The 26,591-nt window shown below is 43.9% G+C and overlaps 1 protein-coding gene across 1 annotated transcript in view; it reads right to left on the minus strand.

Moving 5' to 3' along the window:
* Nucleotides 1-532: 532 nt before the first annotated feature.
* The window catches only part of LOC137504637 (cytochrome P450 2K6-like), a 63,956-nt gene continuing 37,897 nt past the window's right edge, over nucleotides 533-26,591 (minus strand). The window contains exons 4-9 of the mRNA XM_068233218.1: nucleotides 22,205-22,365; nucleotides 15,915-16,088; nucleotides 14,562-14,703; nucleotides 12,537-12,721; nucleotides 7,051-7,192; nucleotides 533-714 (exon numbers count right to left, since the gene is read on the minus strand). Coding sequence (XP_068089319.1) covers nucleotides 533-714; nucleotides 7,051-7,192; nucleotides 12,537-12,721; nucleotides 14,562-14,703; nucleotides 15,915-16,088; nucleotides 22,205-22,365 — 986 coding nt within the window. The remainder of the gene's footprint in view (nucleotides 715-7,050; nucleotides 7,193-12,536; nucleotides 12,722-14,561; nucleotides 14,704-15,914; nucleotides 16,089-22,204; nucleotides 22,366-26,591) is intronic.

A 26,591-nucleotide genomic window follows, 5' to 3' on the forward strand; every position in this document is an offset into this window, starting at 1 on the left:
TCACTTTTGGGGAACAAAAAGTGTGACTCATATTCTAAAAAACACGGTACATCACGAGGATAGTGTTTGTTACTGTTATTTTTGCAAATAAGGGCTTATAATTATTAATCAGGTACAAAAAACACAAAGCAGAAAAAATACACCTTTATTTCAAAATAATATAGTGTCGCCATACATTGTACTAAGGACATCATTTAAACCTTGTAATAACTGGAACAAATGGGCAAGTAAAATGTGTGGATTTTAATTACAGTAGCATTGTTTATTGTAAAACTATAGGAGGGGGAATTGGAAAAATTGTATATTTTTTTTTTCCCTTTTCCCTTTTAAAATGTATAGAAAGTAAGGTAATTACAGAAAACAAATACCACCCCCTAAAAGGCTTTAAAGCCTCTTAGCTTCCTTGGTGATAGTGCTTTGTTTGGAGTATAGACTGCACAGTAGGCACTGCTTTGTTTTTTTTGTGGACTGTGCAGAGTATAAGTACGGTATAGAACTATTAAGCAAAGCTCTCAGCTGGAATAACTTTTAATTAGAATCGACGGACGCAGCAGATCTTTGGAGCCGCTGGAGAAATTGTGAGACCCGTTACTGGTTTGACCTTGAAGTCGGTAACTCCGGGGGCAGGATGGAAGGTGAACTTCTGCAGGAGGCTGGTGATGAAGAGGAACAGCTCCATTTTCGCCAGTGTTTCTCCAGCGCAGACTCGCCGCCCTGGGAAACCGGAGAAGAATAACTCTCAGTTTGTATACAAAGTTTAATATTAAAGGCAGGGGTCGAGTCCTGCGTGGACGCGGGTGAATGGCGTCCACCCACTTTTTCTTCAGCGTGGACGCTGTTCACCCTGGCTTGTGTGGAGGGGAGCAGAGCAGAGAAGGCGAGCTATGGGGACAGCGGGGATGGGCGGACATCTCCCCCCCCATCCCTCACCTTCGTGCTCCCCTTCCTGCCTCTCCCCTCCAGTGTTGTGAAGTGTCGGACCCGGCGGCGAAAGTGGGCGGAGACTTTCCGCCTTCTTCCGGCTGCAAGGGACGCTCGGCTCTGTGTGCGACTAGAAGACCAGACTAGCCGCACACAGAGCGGAGCGTCCCTTGCGACTGGAACGCGGTAAGTCTCCGCCCAGTTTCGCTGCCGGGCCCGACACTTCACAACACTGGAGGGGAGAGGCAGGAAGGGGAGCACGAAGGTGAGGGATGGGGGGGGGATGTCCGCCCATCCCCGCTGTCCCCATAGCTCGCCTTCTCTGCGCTGCTCCCCTCCTGCTGGGGGCACACCTGGCTACCTGGGCACATATAGCCCTGCCTACATATACTGGGCACATATACCACTGCCTACATACACTGGGCACATATACCCCTGACTACATATACTGGGCACATATACCCCTGCCTACATATACTGGAGACATATACCCCTGCCTACATATACTGGGGATATATACCCCTGGCTAAATATACTGGGCACATATACCCCTGGCTACATATACTGGGCACATATACCCCTGGCTAAATATACTGGGCACATATACCCCTGGCTACATATACTGGGCATATATACTCCTGGCTACATATACTGGGCCTACATATACTGGGCTACATATACTGGGCATATATACTCCTGGCTACATATACCCCTGCCTACAAATACTGGGCACATATACCTCTGACTATATATACTGGGCACATATCCCACTGGCTATATATACTGGGCACATATCCCACTGGCTATATATACTGGGCACATATACCCCTGCCTATATATACTGGGGACTACTATACTCATGGCTACTTATACTTGGGACACCTATAGACCTGGCTACCTGGGGGTACCTATTTTGGGGGAACTGCTGTCAGATTATCTGCATTTTTGTGGAACCACTGTTATGTATTTTGGGGAACAGCTGCCAGATTATGTGTATGTTAGGGGAACGGCTGCTGCCAGATTACGTGTATTTTAGGGAACTGCTGCCAGATTGTGTATGTTTGGGGGACCACTACTGCCAGATTATATGTCCTTTGGGTGTTACAGGTATTTTGGGTGATCCGCTGCCAGGTTTCGCGTATTTTGGGGAACTGCTTCCAAATTATGTGTATGTTGGTGGAACTGCTGCTGCCACATTGTCTATTTTGGGGGAACCACTTCCATATTATCTGTATCTTGGAGGAACTTCTACCAGATTATGTGTCTTTTTGGTGAAATGCTGTCAGATTACATCTATTTTTGGGGGATACACTACGGCAGAGCTCAAACTTCCTCGGCAGACCTTTTACATCACTGCTAAGGTCATGTATATTTGGCCCCACCCATGACCACGCCCACGTTGTGCTTGACCATGCCCATTTTTGGCGCAGGAGTTCTCCTAGTGAGTCCACTCACTTCTTTTCCCAGGACTAGACCCCTGATTAAAGGGCAAGCTTGTATTTTCGTTGAGTTTTTTGTATACTCTTATATGCAGTGTCAGACTGGGAGGTGGAACAACTGAGGAAACCCACCTGCTGGCCAAGCAGCAGTAACCCTGTGTTATCACTCCTAATAGAAACCTGCAGCAAGTCTTCACTAGTGATGATCATAATATGCAAATTACGATTAAGCAAAATTATGCATAATTTTGCACAATTGCCCGACATGTAATTACAAATTTGTAATTCAATTGACTTTGTATAATAATTTGTAATTACGCATGAATTTACGTGTAATTAAAGTATAATTTCGTGTTGACTTTGGCGGTAAATAACAAAGCCTCCATACATGCTATTGCTACCAAAATTGCAACATATGTTAAGGAGTATATTGGGTACAAGTAAAAAAAAAATAATTTTTCAAAAAGACCTAGTCTTTTTCTGGGTTTTTAAACCCAAAAAAGTGAGTTTAAAGAGACACTGAAGCGAAAAAAAAATTATGATATTATGATTTGTATGTGTAGTACAGCTAAGAAATAAAACATTAAGATCAGATACATCAGTGTAATTGTTTCCAGTATAGGAAGAGTTAAGAAACTCAAGTTGTCTCTATGCAAAAAAGCCATTCATCTCTACGACTTTCAAAGTGTGGAGAAGGCTGTCTTCTGACTTTTATTATCTCAACTATAAGTGAACAGTTTTCTTTTTATCTGCCAGAGGAGAAGTCATTAGTTCACCGACTGCTGTGAAAGAATCATTTTGAATGCTGAGTGTTGTGTAATCTGCACATATTAGAGAATGATGCAATGTTAGAAAACACACTATATACCTGAAAATAAAAATATGAGAATATTTTCTTTGCTGCTAATCTTCTAGTAATTATTCATAGTACACAACCAATTCATTATATCATATATTTTTTTCGCTCCAGTGTCTCTTTAAACACCATTTCTTTTGTATTTTTAAAATTGATTTTCTCAGAAACTACGAAATCTCTTTGAACAATTCTTTTTGTAACTTGTACCTACTGTTCTTCTTGACATATGTAGCTATTTTGGTAGCAATGGAATGTATTGGGGCTTTGCTATTTACCGCCAAAGTCGACACAAAATTACGCATAAATTCATGCGTAATTACGAATAGGAACAATTAACTACGAAATTCATTACGCTATTGCCCTAAAATTTCACATTACGATGCGTAATTACGCATGGGTGTAATTTCTGCCCATCGCTAGTCTTTACTGTGAGCAACAACACAGGATTACTGCTACTTGGCCAGCAAGTTGATTCCCTCAGTTTCTCCACCTCCCAGTCCAACACTGCTCGTATGATTGCCCCCCCCCCCCCCCCTTCCCCAAATGCAGCTTGTCCTATTATCCTGTATTTTAAGTTCTATGCTAATTCTAATGAATCCATTTGAGTGGCTGCAACCAAATGGTATTTAAATACAAATATAATGCTTAGTCATTTACAAATACAGTATTATGTTATTTAAATGAGAATTAACCTGCTGAGCGGTCTGGACGAGCTCAGCTCGTCCAACACCGCCAGAGGCTGCCGCTCAGGCCCTGCTGGGCCGATTTGTGTCAAATAAAAAGCAGCACACGCAGCCGGCACTTTGCCAGCCGCGTGTGCTGCCCGATCGCCGCCGCTCTGCGGCGATCCGCCGCGAGCAGCGGCGAAAGAGGGTCCCCCCAGCCGCCTGAGCCCAGCGTAGCCGGAACAAAAAGTTCCGGCCAGCGCTAAGGGCTGGATCGGAGGCGGCTGACGTCAGGACGTCGGCTGACGTCGATGACGTCACTCCGCTCGTCGCTATGGCGACGATATAAGCAAAACAAGGAAGGCCGCTCATGGCGGCCTTCCTTGTTTATTCTGGGCGCCGGAGGCGATCGGAAGATCGCCTCCGGAGCGCCCTCTAGTGGGCTTTCATGCAGCCAACTTTCAGTTGGCTGCATGAAATAGTTTTTTTTTTATTTAAAAAAAACCCTCCCGCAGCCACCCTGGCGATTTAATCAGAACGCCAGGGTGGTTAAGCATGTCGACTCATGATCCTAACCCTCTAAAAAAATCTGACTTTAATGGCCATTTATAAGAAAAAGAATACTGTTCTTCAAGGGAACCTGAAGTGAGAAGCCTATGGTGGCCACCATATTTATTTCCTTATAAACAATACCAGTTGCCAGGCATTAATGCCAATCTATTTGGCTGCAGTAGTGTCTGCATACCACACCAGAAACAAGCATAGGCCCAGTGCACACCAAAACCGCTAGCAGATCCGCAATACGCTACCGGTTTTGGGAGCTGATTTCAGAGCGATTCTAGGCATGTTTAGAGAGGTTTTCTAAACATACCTAGCGGTTTTGCGTGCGTTTTTGTGTAGCAGATTACACATATTGTTACAGTAAAAGCTGTTACTGAACAGCTACTGTAACAAAAATGCCTTGCAAACCGCTCTGAACTAGCATTTTTCAGAGCGGTTTGCGTTTTTCCTATACTTTACATTGAGGACGAAACGCTTCCGAAAACCGCAAACGCGCAGCAGGAGGCGCGTTTGCGGCTTGGCAAAAACCGCAAACCGCCGGTGTGCACCATCCCATTGCAATACATTAGACAAGCGTTTTTAGAGGCGGATGCGGCCGGCGGATCGCTCCAAAAACCGCTCGGTGTGCACTGGGCCTTACAGCTAATCCAGTCAGACTTTAATCAGAGCACCTGATCTATTCTACATGGTTGTTTAGGGTCGATGGCTAAAAGTATTAGAGGCAGAGGATCAGCAGGACAGCCAGGCAACTGGTATTGCTTAAAAGGAAATAAATAAGGCCCAGTGCACACCGAGCGGTTTTTGGAGCGATCCGCCGGCCACATCCGCCTCTAAAAACGCTTGTCTAATGTATTGCAATGGGATGGTGCACACCGGCGGTTTGCGGTTTTTGCCAAGCCGCAAACGCGCCTCCTGCTGCGCGTTTGCGGTTTTCGGAAGCGTTTCGTCCTCAATTGAAAAGTATAGGAAAAACGCAAACCGCTCTGAAAAACGCTAGTTCAGAGCGGTTTGCAAGGCATTTTTGTTACAGTAGCTGTTCTGTAACAGCTTTACTGTAACAATATGTGTAATCTGCTTCACAAAAACGCACGCAAAACTGCTAGGTATGTTTAGAAAACCTCTCTAAGGATGCCTAGAATCGCTCTGAAATCAGCTCCCAAAACCGCTAGCGTATTGCGGATCTGCTAGCGGTTTTGGTGTGCACTGGGCCTAAGTCAGCCCCCATATCCCTCTCACTTCAAATTTAAAGCAATGCTAAAGTTTACCTTACCTAGGCCCTTATTCAATTAACTTTTACCTTTCCTAGAATAATATTTTTAAACCTTATCAATTCAAGTAAAGTTTTAACATCTAACAATGGAAACATTTGAAAAAAGTAATTAACAAACAAAAAAAAGAAAAAAACACAAAGAGTAGGCTGAAAGGGATTTTTTTTAGAAGTAGTGAAAAGAACTCCTGTGAGTAAAAAAGAAAAGTTAAAACAAAGAAAAAAAAGAAATGTTCCACAAACATGATTGATTTGGTTTAATCATTTTTGACCAACGTTAGAGGCATGCATGAAATAGAGGTGCAAGGAAAAATGGACGCAGGGTAAAGCAGATATCACGCTAAACAAAAAATACCATTGTGAATTGGGTGCGAATTTTTTTTTCTCTTTCTTTTTTTACAGTGGTAATGATTATAGTAAAACATTGGTAAATGTTACCCATATTTTACTACAACTAAACCTAACCCTCCTCTCATACAGAACCCTCCCTCCTCCTGACACCTAACCCTAATGGCCCGTACTCACGGGCTGCAAAAGTGGCCTGTCGTCAGCACACGTGAGCGTGTGCGCGACAGGCTGGCGACAGCTCGTCGCCAGGTCCCTTCACGTACACACGCGGAAGAGGAACCAGCTCTGCGACGGAAGCTGTCGCCGACGTTCCTCCCCCGCCGCCGGAAGAGCCGTATTGTAGTAAGAGGTTGCTATCGCTAGTCCGCATACTCACGCGGACTAGCGACAGCTGCGGCGGAGTTGCGGCGGCAACTGTCGCCAGGCGATTGACCGCGCCAATCGCCCGGCGACAGCAGCGACGAGCGACGGTTCGGGGTGCGCGCCCGTGCAACGGCCCATACTCGCGGGCGATCTGTCGCCGCAACACGCGCGCCTCGCATGTTTTGCGGTGACAATTGTAGCCTGTGAGTATGGGCCATTAGACACCCGACCCCCCCCCCCCCACCCACCCACCCTCCTTCCAGATGCCTCTCCCTACAAACCTCTTTCCTTCACTGCAAATAACATAAATAAATTTAAAAAAAGAAAGAAAGAATGAATTTCTAAAGCAATACATTTCAAAAACCATACATTACAAAAATTATACATTTCAATGATACATTTCAAAATGATAATTCTCAAAAACTTTACATTTTGTTTGGACGGGCCCAGCCTCCCATTTTATCAGGTGCCCACATTTCTGCTTTTGGTGGCCAATAGCCAATATTTGCGCCTCTGGGTCACCCAAATTGTCCATTAGCTGCAGGCGCCCACATTTCCTGCTTCCCTTTAGAGCTATCTGTGTGCTGTTATATACAGTATGTGTTTATTCTCTTATGTGGAATACGTTACCAGCAGAAAAGGGCATGAAAGCCGCCTTTCTCATAAACGCCCCGTTGCTGTCCAGGAAGTGCTCCGGACGGAAGGACTCCGGATGCTGAAACTGGGTGTCATCATACAGAACCGATTCCAGCAGTGGGATGACGTATGTGCCCTATACAACAGAGAAATCGTCATGTTATCCTGATGGAATACTGATGCTTTTTCACTACTAGCTGCTCCTGCTACTGATATGGAATACTGATGCTTTTTCACTACTAGCTGCTCCTGCTACTGATATGGAATACTGATGCTTTTTCACTACTAGCTGCTCCTGCTACTGATATGGAATACTGATGCTTTTTCACTACTAGCTGCTCCTGCTACTGATATGGAATACTGATGCTTTTTCACTACTAGCTGCTCCTGCTACTGATATGGAATACTGATGCTTTTTCACTACTAGCTGCTCCTGCTACTGATATGGAATACTGATGCTTTTTCACTACTAGCTGCTCCTGCTACTGATATGGAATACTGATGCTTTTTCACTACTAGCTGCTCCTGCTACTGATATGGAATACTGATGCTTTTTCACTACTAGCTGCTCCTGCTACTGATAAGGAATACTGATGCTTTTTCACTACTAGCTGCTCCTGCTACTGATATGGAATACTGATGCTTTTTCACTACTAGCTGCTCCTGCTACTGATATGGAATACTGATGCTTTTTCACTACTAGCTGCTCCTGCTACTGATATGGAATACTGATGCTTTTTCACTACTAGCTGCTCCTGCTACTGATATGGAATACTGATGCTTTTTCACTACTAGCTGCTCCTGCTACTGATATGGAATACTGATGCTTTTTCACTACTAGCTGCTCCTGCTACTGATATGGAATACTGATGCTTTTTCACTACTAGCTGCTCCTGCTACTGATATGGAATACTGATGCTTTTTCACTACTAGCTGCTCCTGCTACTGATATGGAATACTGATGCTTTTTCACTACTAGCTGCTCCTGCTACTGATATGGAATACTGATGCTTTTTCACTACTAGCTGCTCCTGCTACTGATATGGAATACTGATGCTTTTTCACTACTAGCTGCTCCTGCTACTGATATGGAATACTGATGCTTTTTCACTACTAGCTGCTCCTGCTACTGATATGGAATACTGATGCTTTTTCACTACTAGCTGCTCCTGCTACTGATATGGAATACTGATGCTTTTTCACTACTAGCTGCTCCTGCTACTGATAAGGAATACTGATGCTTTTTCACTACTAGCTGCTCCTGCTACTGATATGGAATACTGATGCTTTTTCACTACTAGCTGCTCCTGCTACTGATATGGAATACTGATGCTTTTTCACTACTAGCTGCTCCTGCTACTGATATGGAATACTGATGCTTTTTCACTACTTGCTGCTCCTGCTACTGATATGGAATACTGATGCTTTTTCACTACTAGCTGCTCCTGCTACTGATATGGAATACTGATGCTTTTTCACTACTAGCTGCTCCTGCTACTGATATGGAATACTGATGCTTTTTCACTACTAGCTGCTCCTGCTACTGATATGGAATACTGATGCTTTTTCACTACTAGCTGCTCCTGCTACTGATATGGAATACTGATGCTTTTTCACTACTAGCTGCTCCTGCTACTGATATGGAATACTGATGCTTTTTCACTACTAGCTGCTCCTGCTACTGATATGGAATACTGATTATTTTTCACTACTAGCTGCTCCTGCTACTGATATGGAATACTGATGCTTTTTCACTACTAGCTGCTCCTGCTACTGATATGGAATACTGATGCTTTTTCACTACTAGCTGCTCCTGCTACTGATATGGAATACTGATGCTTTTTCACTACTAGCTGCTCCTGCTACTGATATGGAATACTGATGCTTTTTCACTACTAGCTGCTCCTGCTACTGATAAGGAATACTGATGCTTTTTCACTACTAGCTGCTCCTGCTACTGATATGGAATACTGATGCTTTTTCACTACTAGCTGCTCCTGCTACTGATATGGAATACTGATGCTTTTTCACTACTAGCTGCTCCTGCTACTGATATGGAATACTGATGCTTTTTCACTACTTGCTGCTCCTGCTACTGATATGGAATACTGATGCTTTTTCACTACTAGCTGCTCCTGCTACTGATATGGAATACTGATGCTTTTTCACTACTAGCTGCTCCTGCTACTGATATGGAATACTGATGCTTTTTCACTACTAGCTGCTCCTGCTACTGATATGGAATACTGATGCTTTTTCACTACTAGCTGCTCCTGCTACTGATATGGAATACTGATGCTTTTTCACTACTAGCTGCTCCTGCTACTGATATGGAATACTGATGCTTTTTCACTACTAGCTGCTCCTGCTACTGATATGGAATACTGATGCTTTTTCACTACTAGCTGCTCCTGCTACTGATAAGGAATACTGATGCTTTTTCACTACTAGCTGCTCCTGCTACTGATATGGAATACTGATGCTTTTTCACTACTAGCTGCTCCTGCTACTGATATGGAATACTGATGCTTTTTCACTACTAGCTGCTCCTGCTACTGATATGGAATACTGATGCTTTTTCACTACTTGCTGCTCCTGCTACTGATATGGAATACTGATGCTTTTTCACTACTAGCTGCTCCTGCTACTGATATGGAATACTGATGCTTTTTCACTACTAGCTGCTCCTGCTACTGATATGGAATACTGATGCTTTTTCACTACTAGCTGCTCCTGCTACTGATATGGAATACTGATGCTTTTTCACTACTAGCTGCTCCTGCTACTGATATGGAATACTGATGCTTTTTCACTACTAGCTGCTCCTGCTACTTATAGATTTTTACATTACTTGTGTCTCTCCAGAATTAAAATGTATAGCTGACTGCAGTTATGTGTCTCAGAGAAACACTCCCCTGCTTTGGTTGTGGAAAATCTCCATACAAAACAGAGAAAAAGGGCGCAGGAGCCCTTACGGAAAAAACTGTGCCCGGGGCGCTTATTGTAAAAGATGTGAGTTGTGGCAAAGGAAGCCAAATTGTACCTTCTTTGCTGCAAATTGCAGCTTTTATAATTGCCTTGATATGGGGCAACTGAAGGAAGGTACATTTTGGTGCCGGGATGCGCCTCATTAGGGGGAGTGACACTACATTTTCGGTGCCCGATAGCATCATGAGTGCTGGGGACTTGCAGAAATGCTCATTGCAGCATCAACTAATCGCAAGTTGTAATTTGATCTCAGCTGGCTATCACAGAGCAGCTAATTGGTAATAATCAGAGGATGTTAGCAATATGTCTGCTTCTATCAAACAGGAAGTATAAACAGTGCAGAGTTATTGCAGGATTTGTATCAGCTGTTACAAAGAAATGTTTTTTTCTTTAAAGGTTATTATGCTGTTGCTTATCTTTTAGAGCAGAGTGAAAGTTCGGATTTCAGGTCCGCTTCAAATGTCCTAGCCCTCCCTCAACCGCAGCATTGGCTCTTTATTGGTCCTGTTCTCATAATAATCACTTCTATAGATGCTTTGAATCAGGGGAGCTGCTAGGCATAGGCAGTACAGGCCATTGCCTGGAGTGCCATTGGTCCTAGGGGCGCCATGTTGCTGGATTAAGCCACACCCACTGTATGAAGCCCCACCCCCGGGATGAATCCCCGCCCCATGGGTGTTCTATTACTTGCTTCTAATGCATCTGCTTAGCGTAAGTTGCAGGCAGCTGCCACTGTGTCCCTCTGGGCCTTGTACATCCTCCCCCCCTTCTGCCTCTTTCTGTCTCTTTTGTGCCTACTTCTGTCTCCTTGTGCCATCTTTGCCTCCTTCTGTCCCCCTGTGCCTCCTTATGTCCCCTTGTGCCATTCCTTGTCCCTCTACCTCTGCCCCCCTGTTCCTCCTTCAGTCCCACTCTGCCGCCTTCTGTCCTCATGTGCCTCCCTTTGTGTATTTTCTGGTGAAACGCTGCCAGCATTGTGTATTTTCTGGTGAAACGCTGCCGCATTGCGATTATTTTCTGGTGAAACTCTGCTGCAATACGATTATTTTCTGATGAAATGCTTCCGCAATGCATCCATCTATTTTCTGGTGAAACGCTGCCGTATTACAATTATTTTTGGGTGAAACACTGCTGCATTATGATTATTTTCATGGGGGAGGGGGCAGGCGGCACCACAGGTTTTCTTGCCTGGAGTGACAATGTGGCTAGAGGCGCCCCTGCTTTGAATAGTAGTGATCACTAACAAACTGCTCCCCATCCGCTTCTTGCACCTCTGACACTGTAGTTGCCATTGGCAGGTTTTGGTGCGCCGTATCAATTGTTATATATAGAGCGCTTGGGGGAGGGGGGGATCAATGTAAGACTTGCACTGGGGCCCATAGCTCCTTAGCAGTGGCATAGCTAAGGGCCCTGGTGCAAGTTTTACATGGGAGCCCCCCAAGCACTCTATATATAACAATTGATACGGTGCACCAAAACCTGCCAAGGACAACACAGTGTCAGAGGTGTAAGAAGGGGATGGGGAACAGCTTGTTAATGATTATTACTATTCAAAGCATCTATAGAAGTGATTATTACCAGCACAGGAGGACCAATAGAGAGCTAATACTGCATTTGAGGGAACGCCCATCGGGGTCCCTCTGGCCCAAGGGCCCAGATGCAATCGAAACCTCTGCACCCCCTATTGCTATGCCCCTGCTCCTTAGCTATGCCACTGTGTATGTGATTACGCAAAGATATGTAAATTTTGTATCAAATTTCACAATTACGATGATACATAATTACAATTCTGTAATTGATTTCTTGTAATCCGTTTGTAGATTTCCCATCTTACATGACATTACGGATATGGCAATTGGCAATCTGGTAAACCAGAATGGATTTAGAAAGAAAGTCCTCCTCATGGAGTAGCGAGCATTTTAGGAAAGTGCAGTCAGTGCCCTGCCCAAATGTAGACAGTGTTATTTAAAGAAACTCTGTAACAACTCTGTAACAACAAAACACCCCCTGGAGGGTACTTATCCTCCTAAGCCTCAGGAAGCCAGCATTAGCTCCCCTGAAACTACAGCCAACACAGCTGTGGTGCATGCGCAGTAGCACCTCCAATATTAACCTACCGCGATCCTGCGCAGGCTTAGGTGCAGGCGGAAATAGCCTAACCTTATCAGGCTCTACTATTTCCACCTGAGCCTGATTGGAAAGGTCGCTACTGAGCCTTCGCCGGTAGGTATTTACCGTGCCAGTGTTCATGGGCAGCCAGCACTGGATCCCAAACGGTGAAAAAGAAAGGGAAAACTCATTAGGATCCAGAGGATTTCCCCTCCTGAGGTAAGTACCCCCAGGGGAAGCTCTTTTTTTTATATATATATAGCAACTTTTTTCAAAGAAATACAAACGGGATATGCAAAAAAAAAAATTACCAGCACTGCTTTGCTTACTGAGCTGCCAGCTGGTATATTCAGCTGTGTGCATGGAGCTGGACTGTAACAAACCTTTGGCAGGTGGTAGCCCATGAAATAAACATCTTTGGTCGTCTCTCTGGGAAGGTTCATGGGAACAATGTTGGCAGTTCGCTGCGTCTCGTGGATGACGGCGTTTGTATACGGCATGTTTTTACGATGGTCAATCCGTGGCTGAGCCAATCCAATCACTCTGTCGATTTCTTTATGTACACGTCCTAGTAAAAAATATGTACAGGTAGTCCCCGGTTAACGAACAAGATAGGGACTGTATGTTCGTTCTTATTATTTATTTATTGTACTTATAAAGCGCCAACATATTACGCAGCGCTGGACATTAGTTTACGTTACAGACAATATTTAGGAGTGAATCTGTTCTTAAGTCAGAACAATGTGCCATCTCTGTCCCCTGTACCTCTTCTGTACCCGCCTGTGCCTCCAGTGTCTCCCTCTGTGTCACCTCTGCCCTCTGTACCTGCTTAAACAAGTTTAAAAGCAATTTTTTCTTAGAATTTTCTCAAAAACTAGTCCAATTTGAAAAAAAATATGTTGGCTTGTTCCCATGGAAACACTGAATCCATGCCATTGCCGGGTCGTTTGTAAGTCAGGCATTTGTAAATCGGAGACTACAGTACCTGTATTGTAAATCGAATCCTAACTTTTCTTAGATCACCTGCTGGACTGGCTGGAAATGTTGAAGCAGCACCGTAAGGAGATCGGCGATCCCCGGCCTCTGATTGGCCAGGGATCACCGCCATGTGAGACGGCGCAGGACGCGTCGCCCTCCTGTGCCGCTAATGGAGGGAGAGGTAGGGAGGGAAGGAGAGGGAGGGAGGAATCGCGCTGCGGAGGGGGGCTTTGAGGAGGACCCCCCCCCCGCTCGGCCACACGGAGCGGCGGCGATCAGACCCCCCCCAGCAGGTCATTCCCCTAGTGGGGAAAAAAGGGGGGAAGTCTGATCGCCCTGCCATTTACACGATCTGTGCTGCGGGCTGGAGAGCCCACGCAGCACAGATCTACAAAACATAGCCCGGTCCTTAAGTGGTGGTTTTAACAAAAAGGGGAATAAATAAATCAATATATTGCAAAGTGAGAAGTTAAAAAATAGAAGAGAGATCAAGAAGTGATTGATATTCACCATGTAATTTGCTCATATTTGTTTTATCTACAATCTGCCTGCATGTAATCATCTTTACTACTGGCAGACAAGAAAAAAAAAAACAGACAGCACTAACTGCCATTATCTATAATCACACCCCCTAACACTGCAATAGGCGAGAATGTTGTTTTTTTATAGATATGCATATGCACAGCGAGAGATACTGGTTGCTTGGCAGTTGGAAACAGCAGTTATTTCCCACAATGCGACTAGGCTCCCACATTGTGATGTCAGGAGGAACTCCGACCAAGAATTGAACTTTATCCCAATCAGTAGCTGATACCCCCTTTTACATGAGAAATCTATTCCTTTTCACAAACAGACCATCAGGGGGCGCTGTATGACTGATATTATGGTGAAACCCCTCCCACAAGAAACCCCTCCCACAAGAAAAGTGCGTACTCCTGGCAGTCTCCTTTCAGTGAACCTTGCTGCATTGTGGGAAATAGCTGTTTACAGCTGTTTCCAACTGCCAAAAACCATGCAGCAGCTACATCACCTGCCAACAGTAAAATGTTCACTGGAGTTCCTCTTTAACAAGAGTCACCTATACAAGTTTATTTATCTCATTGGGCAGCAGAAAGTGCACAATCAGGACATACAGCTGCAGCATGTTGAATAAATGCAGAGGACCAAGATGAAAAAATCTGAACTGCCAGGTTCTTGCTACCATAAAGTTTAGCGCCAGTATGACTATCAGGTCCACACTCAGTTCCACCAACTGGTTGGAGTTAGTCTTCCAATGACTATTTCTGTTGGACATTTCAACATGGAAATAAAGTTTTCTCCAAAGCTAACTTCTGATTTTGTGCACCATTAACATACAGTAGCTCTAGGTTCTGCTGAGGTTTGCAATCATGCATTATTGATAAATAACAGTCCATACAACGAATCCTTACTCTGAACGTCAGGGTGCTGTACCATGAATAAAATGGCCCAACGGACGGTGGAGGAGGTGGTATCTGTGCCCGCCATGAACAGAGTGGTCACTGTGCTCAGAAGGTTCATTTCATGGAAATACGTGTTTGGGTCATTACATTCCTAAACAAGAAACAAATACAGAAAAACAAAGATGAGGGAAAGTGGACCCAATTCAATTCACCTTTTCTCACAATTTTTCTCCTGGAGGATATTTTTTTCCTTTTTTTTTTTACATAAATTTTCAGCACTAAAATAGAAAAAGTACAAAAAAGTAGATGAAAAAAATGATTTAGAGTATTTTCTTGCTTGCTGGTGGCTTTAAGTGAATCGGAAGCCAAAGTAGAGTGAAGGCTCTGGGTCCTATTGAGCCTTCCCGCTCCTCTCCTGGTTCCCTCATTCCCCTGCAGGCTCCCCTGTTTAAATCTCCTGCTTCGGGAGGCTTTGGCAGTCTTCGGGAGCCCGAGTGTTACCGAAGACCGGCGACCCTGTACTGCGCATTTGCAAGTGTACGAGAGATGACGCTCGGGCATGCGCAGTACGGAGAGGCCCATCTTCAGTAGCCCGAGTGCTCCCAAAAATTTCCGAAGCCCACCCACAGCGGAAGAGAGCTGTCTCCGACCCATGAGTTTACCAGGGACTGCTAACGGGGGAGCCAGTGTAGGAACGATGGACCGAGGAGAGGAACAGGAAGGCTCTATGGACCTATAAGTATTTGTTTTTATGTTTTTTTTGTTTTTTTTTTTGCTTGTTTGTTTGTTTGTTTGTTTGTTTTTTCTTCAGACTCCCTTAAAAGGCATTTTATTTCTAATGTAAAAATATCACCAAGGAGAAAACTTGAGAAAAAGTGAATTGGATTGGGCCCATTGCGTGAGACAACAAGGAAAGACATGCTTTACAGCAAATTTGTTTGGTAAAATACACCTTCATTATTCTTCCAGGCAGCCACACCTTCACACCCCCAGTCACACCTTCTTCATATCTACAGTCACACCTTCTCCACACCTCTAGCTCCACCTCCTTCATACCTCCAGGGTCCAGACAGTCACACACAAAAATAGAAGCTTAACAAATAAAATATTTTTTACTTTAGGTGTGTGGTGCCAGTTGCAAAATTGAGAGTGGAATGGGGCATTTGTGTGTTCATGCATTTGTGTGGGTTTTGGTTCTCATATTGCTGGTTTGGGGTGTGAGGAGAGAAATAGAGCAGTGAACACATTTAGTAAATTTGGATTACTTTGGATATGTTTAATATGATTTTTTCCCGCCATCAACTAGAACTTACATGACGATGAACAAATCAAAACAGGAGCAGGCCAACCATGATACAATACCTCCTGCTGCTTTATGAGGAAGGCATCGATAAATCCTCTCTGGTCATCCCTGTCCAGCTGCTTAAGTCGATCTACAAATTCTGTTTTGAAAAAATTCTGCAGGTCCTCTATATTCTTCATCACTTTGCGGCGTCCGCTGGACAAGTAGTGCAAAACCGGGAAATAGTTGTACATCTAAGAGCAAGATGAAATTGTGTATTAGATAATGACAAAATAAATAAATACATAGAAAAGCAAGGAACGTGTAGTAAATTAATGTGAGCCTTTGTAATTGTGTATTTTGGAGAATATTATGGGGGACTAGGAACAACACAGAGGAGTGTTGAAGGATAGATTATCTACGCATCTGAGATACAAAAGAGACATGAATGTCTGATTGATTGATTGATAAGAGATTACTGTTCACTGTATATATGTTAGCTTCTTTTAGTACTGGATGTTCTATGATAGTTCATGACAACTCCGGTGGTTATTTTAATTCAAAATAACATGTTTTTCATTCTCATGGCCAACTGACCATGAGAATGTCAACACTAGTCAAAATATGAAATGTTGTGCAAAGTTCTCACATAAGCAACAATAGTCAGACGTGTTTTATGACGCTTCTAAAGCATGTTGTGATCACGCAGTCATGTGACTTGTCTGCACAGATGCACTGATACAAGCACATGGTGATCACGCACCCTTATCTGCACAGGCGCACTGATACAAGCACATGGTGATCACGCACCCTTATCTGCACAGGTGCACTGATACAAGCACATGGTGATCACGCACCCTTATCTGCACAGGCGCACTGATACAAGCACATGGTGATCACGCACCCTTATCTGCAGAGGCGCACTGATACAAGCACATGGTGATCACGCACCCTTATCTGCACAGGTGCATTGATAAAACATGTTCTACGCCTGTGCAGTTATTGAATTCTGTCTATATAAAGGAGGGAAAATACTTTGGAGTTGGGGCTCTGGAAGGACAAGTAGACTGTCTGTTTGTGTCGCCAGGTATTTCCCCTCGGAGGTCGCTGAGGTCCCCCGATCGTCTCTAAGTGATGCAACAGTACTTAGTAAGAATATTGGTGCTCACTAATTGCTCAAATACAATGTAACTATGATTCTGCAAGCCTGGATAATTATTATAACAGGATTGTAGCTCAATAAATATTATTATTGAACCTTTCATCATGTTTTGCTGCAATTTCTTTTACCTACTACGGTGGTGAGCAAAGTTAGAGGGTTTAAAAACCCTTCCCGTGAGGCAAAACAGCATCCATTCCACACCCATGCGCCCCCATCTGTTATTGGACCATACCACTCTTTCCCAGGAACAGGTAAACAATGGGTGGGGACTCTGCTCTTGAAAAAACCTCTAGAGCAGGGACATCTTCAAGGGAGGGAGAGCCAAGAGAAATTGGCCACACACTAAACAATTAAAATGATCCAATGCAGTGGCTGGATGGTGTACTGGTTAAGGGCTGGGCCTCTGATGCAGGAGACCAGGGTTCGAATCTTGGTCCTGCCTGTTCAGTAAGCCAGCACCTATTCAATAGGAGACCTTAGGCAAGTCTACCTAACACTGCTACTACCTATAGAGCGTGCCCTAGTGGCTGCAGCTCTGGCGCTTTGAGTCTGCCAGGAGAAACGCGCGATATAAATGTTATTTGTCTATTGTCAGTTTGATACAAATGATCAGTTGTACAGAACAATTGATTTATTGATTTTTTTTTAATTGTTCAAGAAATCTGATTCCTTTTTTTTGTTTGTTTTTATTTCTCTGATAAAAGACCAAGAAAGGTGGATTTTTCTGATATAATTGTTATGAAAACTGAATAGACCCTAAAAACTGAATGTAACTTGCAACAGTCACAATGTCCATTCCTCATAAATAGTGCATGCTTTATTATTCTGTAATACTCCCAGATTACAGAGTGTAAACGATGTCAGCCCCCCTTACACACACGCACACGCGCACGCGCACACGCACGCACACACACACACACACACACACACACACACACGCACGCACGCACGCACGCACGCACGCACGCACACACACACACACACACACACACTACACACACACACACACACACTACACACACACACACACACTTTCTCTCTTTCTATAACACAGCCACTGGGCCAGATTTCTGGAAAGGCCACGAAGGCCCGGGCTTTGGACGTCTGCAGCCCAAGAGGGCACCTGGACATGAAAGAGGGGGCTGCAAATGAGGAGCAACACATGAAAAGGGGAGAATGATGCCTAAAGCAGAGGGGCTACAGTACATGGGTGAAGCATATGAAAGAGGGGGCTGCAGGAGATGTCAGTGCTATATAAATACATAATGATAATAATAATAATAATAATAATAATAATAATAATAATAATAAAGGACATTAGACTATGACTATGGTAGGATTAGATTGGGAGCTCCTCTGAGGACAGTCAGTGACATGACTTTGTACTCTGTAAAGTGCTGCAGAAGATGTCAGTGCTATATAAATACATAATAATAATATGGTAGGACATTAGACTATGACTATTGCAGGAATTAGATTGTGAGCTCCTCTGAGGACAGTCAGGGGCATGAGTATGTACTCTGTAAAGATCAGTGCTATATAAATACATAAAAATAATAGGATAGGTGTAACGATTGGTGTCAGCAAGTAACAGAGATCTGATTATTAGGTGATCTGCAGTATCACCTATAATGCAGATATATACCTGATTATATGGTGATCTGCAGAATCACCAATAATACAAGTATACCAACAGCTAATGTGATAGTAAGGTTTAGTGCTTGGTGCAACAGTAGTACTGATAGGTTTAGCAATACCTCACCAGAGGAGCTGGTGGGTACTAACAGTACAGAGCCTCTCACCAGAAACTAGGGCCCTCTGGTGAGAGTAGAGTGGTCAGACTAAACGAGTTGGCAACAGACTGGCAGATACGGTACAAAGTCAGAAGGCAAAGGCAAGAAGGTTTTAACAGGCAGAGTCAGCAACAAGAGCAGATGGGCAGAAGTACAGAATCACTGAGAGTAAGAATGGTCAGAACGAGCAAGAGTCATACACAGATAATACAATATTCAATTATGATTATGGCTATCAAACAATCCTATCACTGTGTGAAATCCCCGGTTTCCTCCAGGATCAAAGCACACTGGATCTATCTAAGGTCTGAGCGCTAACACGAAGTATTCGCAACAGCAGACAAAGAGCAACTGACAGCTCCCTGCTTTTATGCTGACAGGGACTCCCCGAGCCCTGCCCAACTAGCCAGACCAATCAGCGGCGAGAAGCACTCCCCGTGACGTCAGCCGACCCGCAGGTCAGCTGACACGCCTTCGGGAAGCGTAAAGGTCCCGCCGCTGGGAGCGCGCACGCGTAGCTCTGAGCCTTTGTGCTGGCGAGAGCCCCGTGCGTGATGTGCGACCCAGCTGAGTGGCGGGGATGGCGGCGGCGGTCACGCTGCTTTCCGTGATCGCCGCTTCCCCGCCGCTCGTTACAATAGGACATTAGACTATTGTAGGATTACATTGTGAGTTCCTCATAATCATCTATGCACTGTGCAAAGTGCTGCAGAAGATGTCAGTGCTATGTAAAGCAGAAATTTGCAATTATTCAGGTTGGAGTGAGCATATGAGGTCTCCCACAATGCATCACTGCTGCATATGCAAATTGTCCCTTCGTCATACCCAAAGCTAAAAACACCTCCACAACCACTGGAATGCAATGATGTGTCAGCTTATTAATTGTACGCACTATTTTAACATGCATACAGACTGTTTCAGACTAGTTGGTCCTCATCAGTTCAGGGCATGGATTAATATGACTCTATGGGGTAGGGCTTGAAACACCCAGAGTTACAGAATAGCCAGCAAGCTTGTGGTGAGCCAGAACTCCTAGGAGTGTGTAATGGACCAAAAAGCCCTCTTACTTAAATGCTATGCAATGCAGAAATGTCCTTCTTAAAACAGAAGGTAAACGGAAGACATTTGTGATTATTCAGGTTGGAGTTCTCCTATGAAAATTCCTAGGACTTCTGGTTCACCATGAGCTTGCTGGGCAATCTGTAGCACTATATTAATACATAATAATAATACATAATAATAATAATAATAATAATAATAATATGGTAGGGCAATAGACTATGACTATGGTAGGGATTACATTGTGAGCTCCTCTGAGGACAGTCAGTGACATGACTATGTACTCTGTAATGTGCTGCAGAAGATGTCAGTGCTATATAAATACTTGATAATAATGTGGTAGGACATTAGACTATGACTATGGTAGGATAAGATTGTGGACTGAGGATAGTAAGTGACATAACTATATACTCGGTAATGCGCTGCAGGAGATGTCAGTGCTATATAAATACATAATAATAATATGGTAGGACATTAGACTGTGACTATGGTAGGGATTAGATTGTGAGCTCCTCTGAGGACAGTCAGTGACATGACTGTGTTCTCTGAAATGTGCTGCAGGAGATGTCAGTGCTATAAAAATATATAATAATAATACGGTAGGACATTAGACTGTGACTATGGTAGGGATTAGACTGTGAGCTCCTCTGAGGACAGTCAGTGACATGACTATGTACTCTGTAATGTGCTGCAGGAGATGTCAGTGCTTATTGTTAATAATAATAATTATTATTATTATTATTATTATTATTATTATTATTAATACTACTATTATTATTAGTACATGGTAGGACATTAGACTATGGCTATTTTAGGGATTAGATCGTGAGTTCCTCTGAGACCAGTCAATGACATGGCTGTTTACTTTGTAAAGTGCTGCAGAAGATGTCAGTGCTATATAAATAAATACATTAATTAATTAATAATAATAATTATAATTATAATATGGTCGGACATTAGACTATGACTATTTTAGGGATTAGAGTGTGAGCTCCTCTGAGGACAGTCAGCAACATGACTATGTTCTCTGTAAAGTGCTGCGTAAGAAATGCATGTTACATAAATACATAATAATAGTATAGTAGAACATTAGACTTTAACTATGGCAGGATTAGATGGTGGGCCGCTCTGAGGACAGTCTGTGACATGACTGTCAGTGCTATATAAATACAAAATCAGAAAATATGCATGGGCTCAGGCTGCAGTCTGAACTGCAGGCCAGTGCGGCCCAGGTAGCAAAAGCCCCGCCCACTAGTCCTGAAACTGCCTCTCATTGCTTCTAGTCATTTGATCAAACTTTTATGGACCACACGCGAAAATCATAAAATGTAAAATACATGTAAACACATACAAATAATAAGGATGTTATGAAGACAGGGACAAGTCCAAAACCTGTCGGTTCTGTCAGATTTCTACTACCTACTGTAAGTGGCAGCAGCATAGGAGAAATGTAATGTATGGCTCATTTTACTGTGTAAGAAACATCCTTCATATGTGTATATGCTAACATGCAAGTGTTTAAATTATACAATTTTTCGCGATCGTGGTCCTTTAAACCACTTCAGGACTACAGTCTTTACCCCCCTAAAGACCAGGCCATTTTTCACAAAAATGGCCACTGCAGCTTTAAGGCCTCCCTGCAGGGCCACACAACACAGCACACAAGTGATTCTCCCCCCCCCTCCCTTTTTTCCCCACCAAACAGAGCTCTCTGTTGGTGGGGTCTCTTTGCTCCCCCAATGTTTATTTATTTATTTATTTCATAAATATTTATTTGTATTTTTTTTAATACATTTTACTATTTTTGTTTATATTTTTGAACTCCCTCCTCCCTCATTCTCCCCGCCAGCCAATCAGCTGAAGCCTATGACAGGCGATCACTCCCTGGACTACAGAGGGGACAGCCATGTCACACGGCTGTCCCCAGTACATCGCTGCCTTTGAACGCAGTGCTGCACTAAATACATAGACGGCGGTCTAACAGTCTCATAGCAGCGATCGCCGCTGGGAGGCTGATGGCAGAGCTAAGCTCCGGAGATGGGCGCGCATCGTTGTGCTCAATCTCCTGCAAATCCCCGCCCCAGGAGGACTTGACGCCAATTGGCGTTAGGCAGTCCTGGGGCTGCCGCCTTGATCACGCCTATGGGCGGTCATTAGGTAGTTAAGAATGGACTTTTAGATGCAGAAGCTGTGTTTCATATAAAAACTTACTAGAGCTCTGTGACTATTAAGCTATGAGATGTTGTATTCAGATCAGTATCGGGAGGTTGGCTTTAGATGGCTACATGCAGTGAGCTCTTGATTGTGGTCAGGTCACGTGTATCGTGTAATAAATCATATAGAAGCCAATAATTACCGCGACTGAAGGACTTCCGAGAAGCCTCATATTCTCGTGCATGAGGCCCATGAGCCGGTGTAAGGCTGGATACTGGTAATCAAACCGCTGGCCAAAGATAATGGATATAACTATGTTTCCAATGGCAAAGTTAGTTTTTTCAGTCAAGTCTGTTGGTTTACCTGTTATAATGAAAGATAAGATACAATTACTGTGAATGTGCCACTGCAAACAGAGCTGGCTAGCTTAACCACTTCATGCCAAGCAGACTAATAAAAACGTCCTGCTAGCCTCTTAACGGCTCCAGGACATTTTCATAAGTAAAACAGCGCTGCTGTTGCTGTGCAGGGAGTGAATGAGAGGGTGATTGGACGGAACATCGCGCCAAGCCTGCCTCTTCCCGTCTAAAAAATGGACTGAATCCAAAAGTCAGATTTTGAAGTGATAGATCACAGGGGCTGGGATAATGATGAACACATATTTCATATCATCTTAATTTTGCATCGTAATTTGCAATTATGATGCCAAATCATAGAAATTTCAGGAAAAATCGTAAATAATTTTGTTTGTAAACGCAATCAGGAACCGTAATTTCAAAATTTAGTGTAATGTTCACGTCATTTTGTGCTGACTTCTTTGTGGCTAATAGCAAAGCCGCCATGCATGCTATTGTCTCCAAAATTGCTATAGAAGAGGAATGGTGGAAAATAATTTTTTCAAAGACCTTGAAAATCGATTTTAACTGGTTCAGCCTACAGGTGTTTTCACCTCAAGGATGGAAGCAATTTTCCCCTGTCAGCTCTCCTCCCATTCATTCACCAATAACTTTATCACTACTCATCACACCTAAATGACCTATATCTTGTTTTTTCCCCCACATATTAAGTTTTTGTGGGTGATACTTGTTTTCAGTAATTATTTTATTTTCTATGCATTTTATAGGCAAATTAAAAAAAGAAACAATACACTATTTCTCCAATTCCATTCCCTATAGTTTTAAACTAAGCATTGCTACTATAAATAACACCCACACATTGTATTTGCCCATTAGTCCCAGTTATCACATTTAAATTATGTTCCTAGTAAAATGTATGGTGCCAATATATTATTTGGAAATAAAGGTGTTTTTTCTGTTTTGGGTTTTTTTTTTTGTGTCCCGACAATTGTAAGCCCTTATGTGTGCTTAGGGCAACTATTTATGGATTTTTTTTACAGTTTTTTTTTTTTTCTTAAACATCTGTTTGCTTGGTAGGTGGTGATGTTTCATTTTTTTTTTTCTGTTTCATTCGCGTCCTTTCTTTTAAGTGGACATAGCCCCTGATCGGGGTTATGTCCATTCATTACAGGTACTGCGATTGGTTCGGGGAAGCTTCACTTCCTTTCCTCAACCGCCGACACAGAAATACCACCGAGTCCGAGCTCTGGCTGTGCGCAGATGCGTGCACACCCGGAGCTTAAATGTAGACTTAAAGGAAACATCAGGGAAAATGTGCTGCCCCATGATATACTTACCGGGAGCTTCCTCCAGTTCCATGAAGCTTACATGTCCCACGCCACATCTCCGCTCACAGCCACCGGCCCAGGGCCCCTGCTGGTGCAGAGGCCAACCTCGAGACCTGCATGTAGCGCCGCTGTCAATCAAGTCCACGCTGTCCACAACATACAATGCTAATTATTATTATTATTCATTATTGACATAGTGCTGACATTCTCTTCTGTGCTTTTACAAAGTACTGTATTTTTGGGACTATAAGACTCATGTTTACTGTCACTGCATCTTATAGTCCAAATTCAGGGAGTTCCTGACTTGTGAATGCCTGCCAATATGAACCTCCAATCCGCCAAAATGTTGGAGACTCCCTGTACTGTGCCCATGCAGAGGAGGACACAGGGGGACAAACAGAGGACACAGGGGGGTACAAAGGGGCATAGAGGAGCACACAAGGGAGACACGAAGGGGCATAGAGGAGGACACAAGGGAGACACACATAGGGGGCACAGGAGGACACAAGTGGGACAGAGGTGGACACATGGGGGGCAGAGGAGGACACAAGTGGGACAGAGGAGGACACGTAGACACGAGATGTACAAGGGGGCTTAATCCACAAGATGCATGTGGTACAACAAAGCAAGCCGGGCAGCAGTAACCTTGATCCGCTTCCTTGTTTATTTTGTCTTCATGCCAAACATGATACATGCATACATACAGTCTTGGTTATGTCAAACCTGGTGCAGGTATCGGCGCTGAGGTGTGTCAGGGTGTGGGTGACCAGGGTGAGGGGACTGCACAACGCCGTTTCGCGCCTGACTGGCGCTTGTTCACGTGCTCGTATCCTGTGTTCAAAATAGCGCCGTGCGGCTTCCTGTATATATCCTTGGAAGCCGCACCCTGGGCGCTTGTGATTGGATGGTGGAGCTGGTGTCACTAGGGGTCAGGGGTGAGAGGGGCGGGGCCGCGCCGACCAGCGGCGAAGAGTGATGATGCGCTGCATCAGCATAGACAGTGTGAGCAGCGTTCAGGCACTGCGGACCCATTAATAAATGGATCCGTCACAGTGTGCAGTTAGATTATCTGGGGAGGGGGGTGTACCCCCACACTGGCCCCAACATAATAAGCACACGAAAACATCCAAAACCTTTTTATTTGGTATGCCCGGATTGCAGTTCTGACATGTTAGTATGGATTTGGTACGTCTGATCTTTGTATATCTGTATTCCCACGGTGAATGTGGGGGAGTTTGGCCCTGCAACTTCGAATTATGGGACGCAAGCATGTACCCCATGGGAACTCTCCCTTCATCCCATGGAGCTTTTATGTATCCTTCCTCCTGACTAATATGATCATGGATCCAAACAGGTAAAATCAATGGATGCCTGTTTGAGATTCCAAGTAATGGATGTGGACATCCGGAACCGTGCAGGGGATAATGTATCCCTAGGGTCTCCCTCAGAATAGGTAACGCTACCCTAGTCTTTTTAAAGGGGTCTGGGTTTTTTATAGAGGTTTTATCAAATTTAGAAATAAAAAGGTAATTTTAACCTGGGGGGCAACAAGCATATGTGATCATGAGAAATGAATTCTACTTCATGCCACAGCACGTTTAAATTTTGTTTCACATTGTTGTTAGAAGTTCTATTAATGCACATAGGTTGAATAAGCACGGATCACTTTGGATGTGAATATTATACGAATAATGAATAATGTTTTAATTTTTCTAATAATGTACATGTTTTTCACTATGCACTATGAAGCAAGTCACTTGGAACACAGGTATTTGTTGCTATAGCAACCTGAACGCTGCTCACACTGTCTATGCTGATGCAGCGCATCATCACTCTTCGCCGCTGGTCGGCGCGGCCCCGCCCCTCTCACCCCTGACCCCTAGTGACACCAGCTCCACCATCCAATCACAAGCGCCCAGGGTGCGGCTTCCAAGGATATATACAGGAAGCCGCACGGCGCTATTTTGAACACAGGATACGAGCACGTGAACAAGCGCCAGTCAGGCGCGAAACGGCGTTGTGCAGTCCCCTCACCCTGGTCACCCACACCCTGACACACCTCAGCGCCGATACCTGCACCAGGTTTGACATAACCAAGACTGTATGTATGCATGTATCATGTTTGGCATGAAGACAAAATAAACAAGGAAGCGGATCAAGGTTACTGCTGCCCGGCTTGCTTTGTTGTACCACATGCATTTGGACTTTTTTCTAAGTGATTATACCGGTTGCACGTTCCCTTGCTTTCATGTATCTGTTGCCACATAGAGCGTTGAGGTGAGGATTTTCTGCTTTTTCAAAAGGACTCATGCAGGCTGCTTTTCTGTCCCCCCTCAAGAAACAGTACTGAGTGCCGAGTGGTGTGTGTTGCTGCAGTGTACCTTAATCCACAAGATGCCCCTTCACCATGGATGCACCAGGTTTAGCATATTTTTTTCCCCTGGTTTTTGTCCTCTCAACCTAGGTGCGTCTTATGGTCAGGAGTGTCTTATTGTCCGAAAAATATGGTATATATGGTATTGTCAATGACTGTCCCTTTAAAGGGGTTTTAAAATCTAATGCCTACCATAATTATATGTCCATTTTAGTCTAGGACCAATTTAGGGGGAAGCCAAATAATTTATTTGAATTGCAGAGGATCTCGGCAGCTCAGGAAGACAGCAAGGGAACGAGCAGCCTAAAGGGGCTGGAGAAAGAACCACGTACTGTATGTATATATTTTTTTCCCCATCTCAGGCTTCCACTAATAGAAGAATGTTGGTAATTTTACCGATATTGCTATCAGCTATCTCTTCATCTCAAATTACCGTTGGCACCTCTTTTTTTACATTTATGCCAATGACTGTCCTCAGAATATCTCACAGTCTAAAATTTGAATGCCCAGAACCCTTTTTTGTTTTTTTGT

Source organism: Hyperolius riggenbachi, chromosome 4 (genome assembly GCF_040937935.1).
Source record: "Hyperolius riggenbachi isolate aHypRig1 chromosome 4, aHypRig1.pri, whole genome shotgun sequence".
NCBI classification, from domain to species: Eukaryota; Metazoa; Chordata; class Amphibia; order Anura; family Hyperoliidae; genus Hyperolius; species Hyperolius riggenbachi.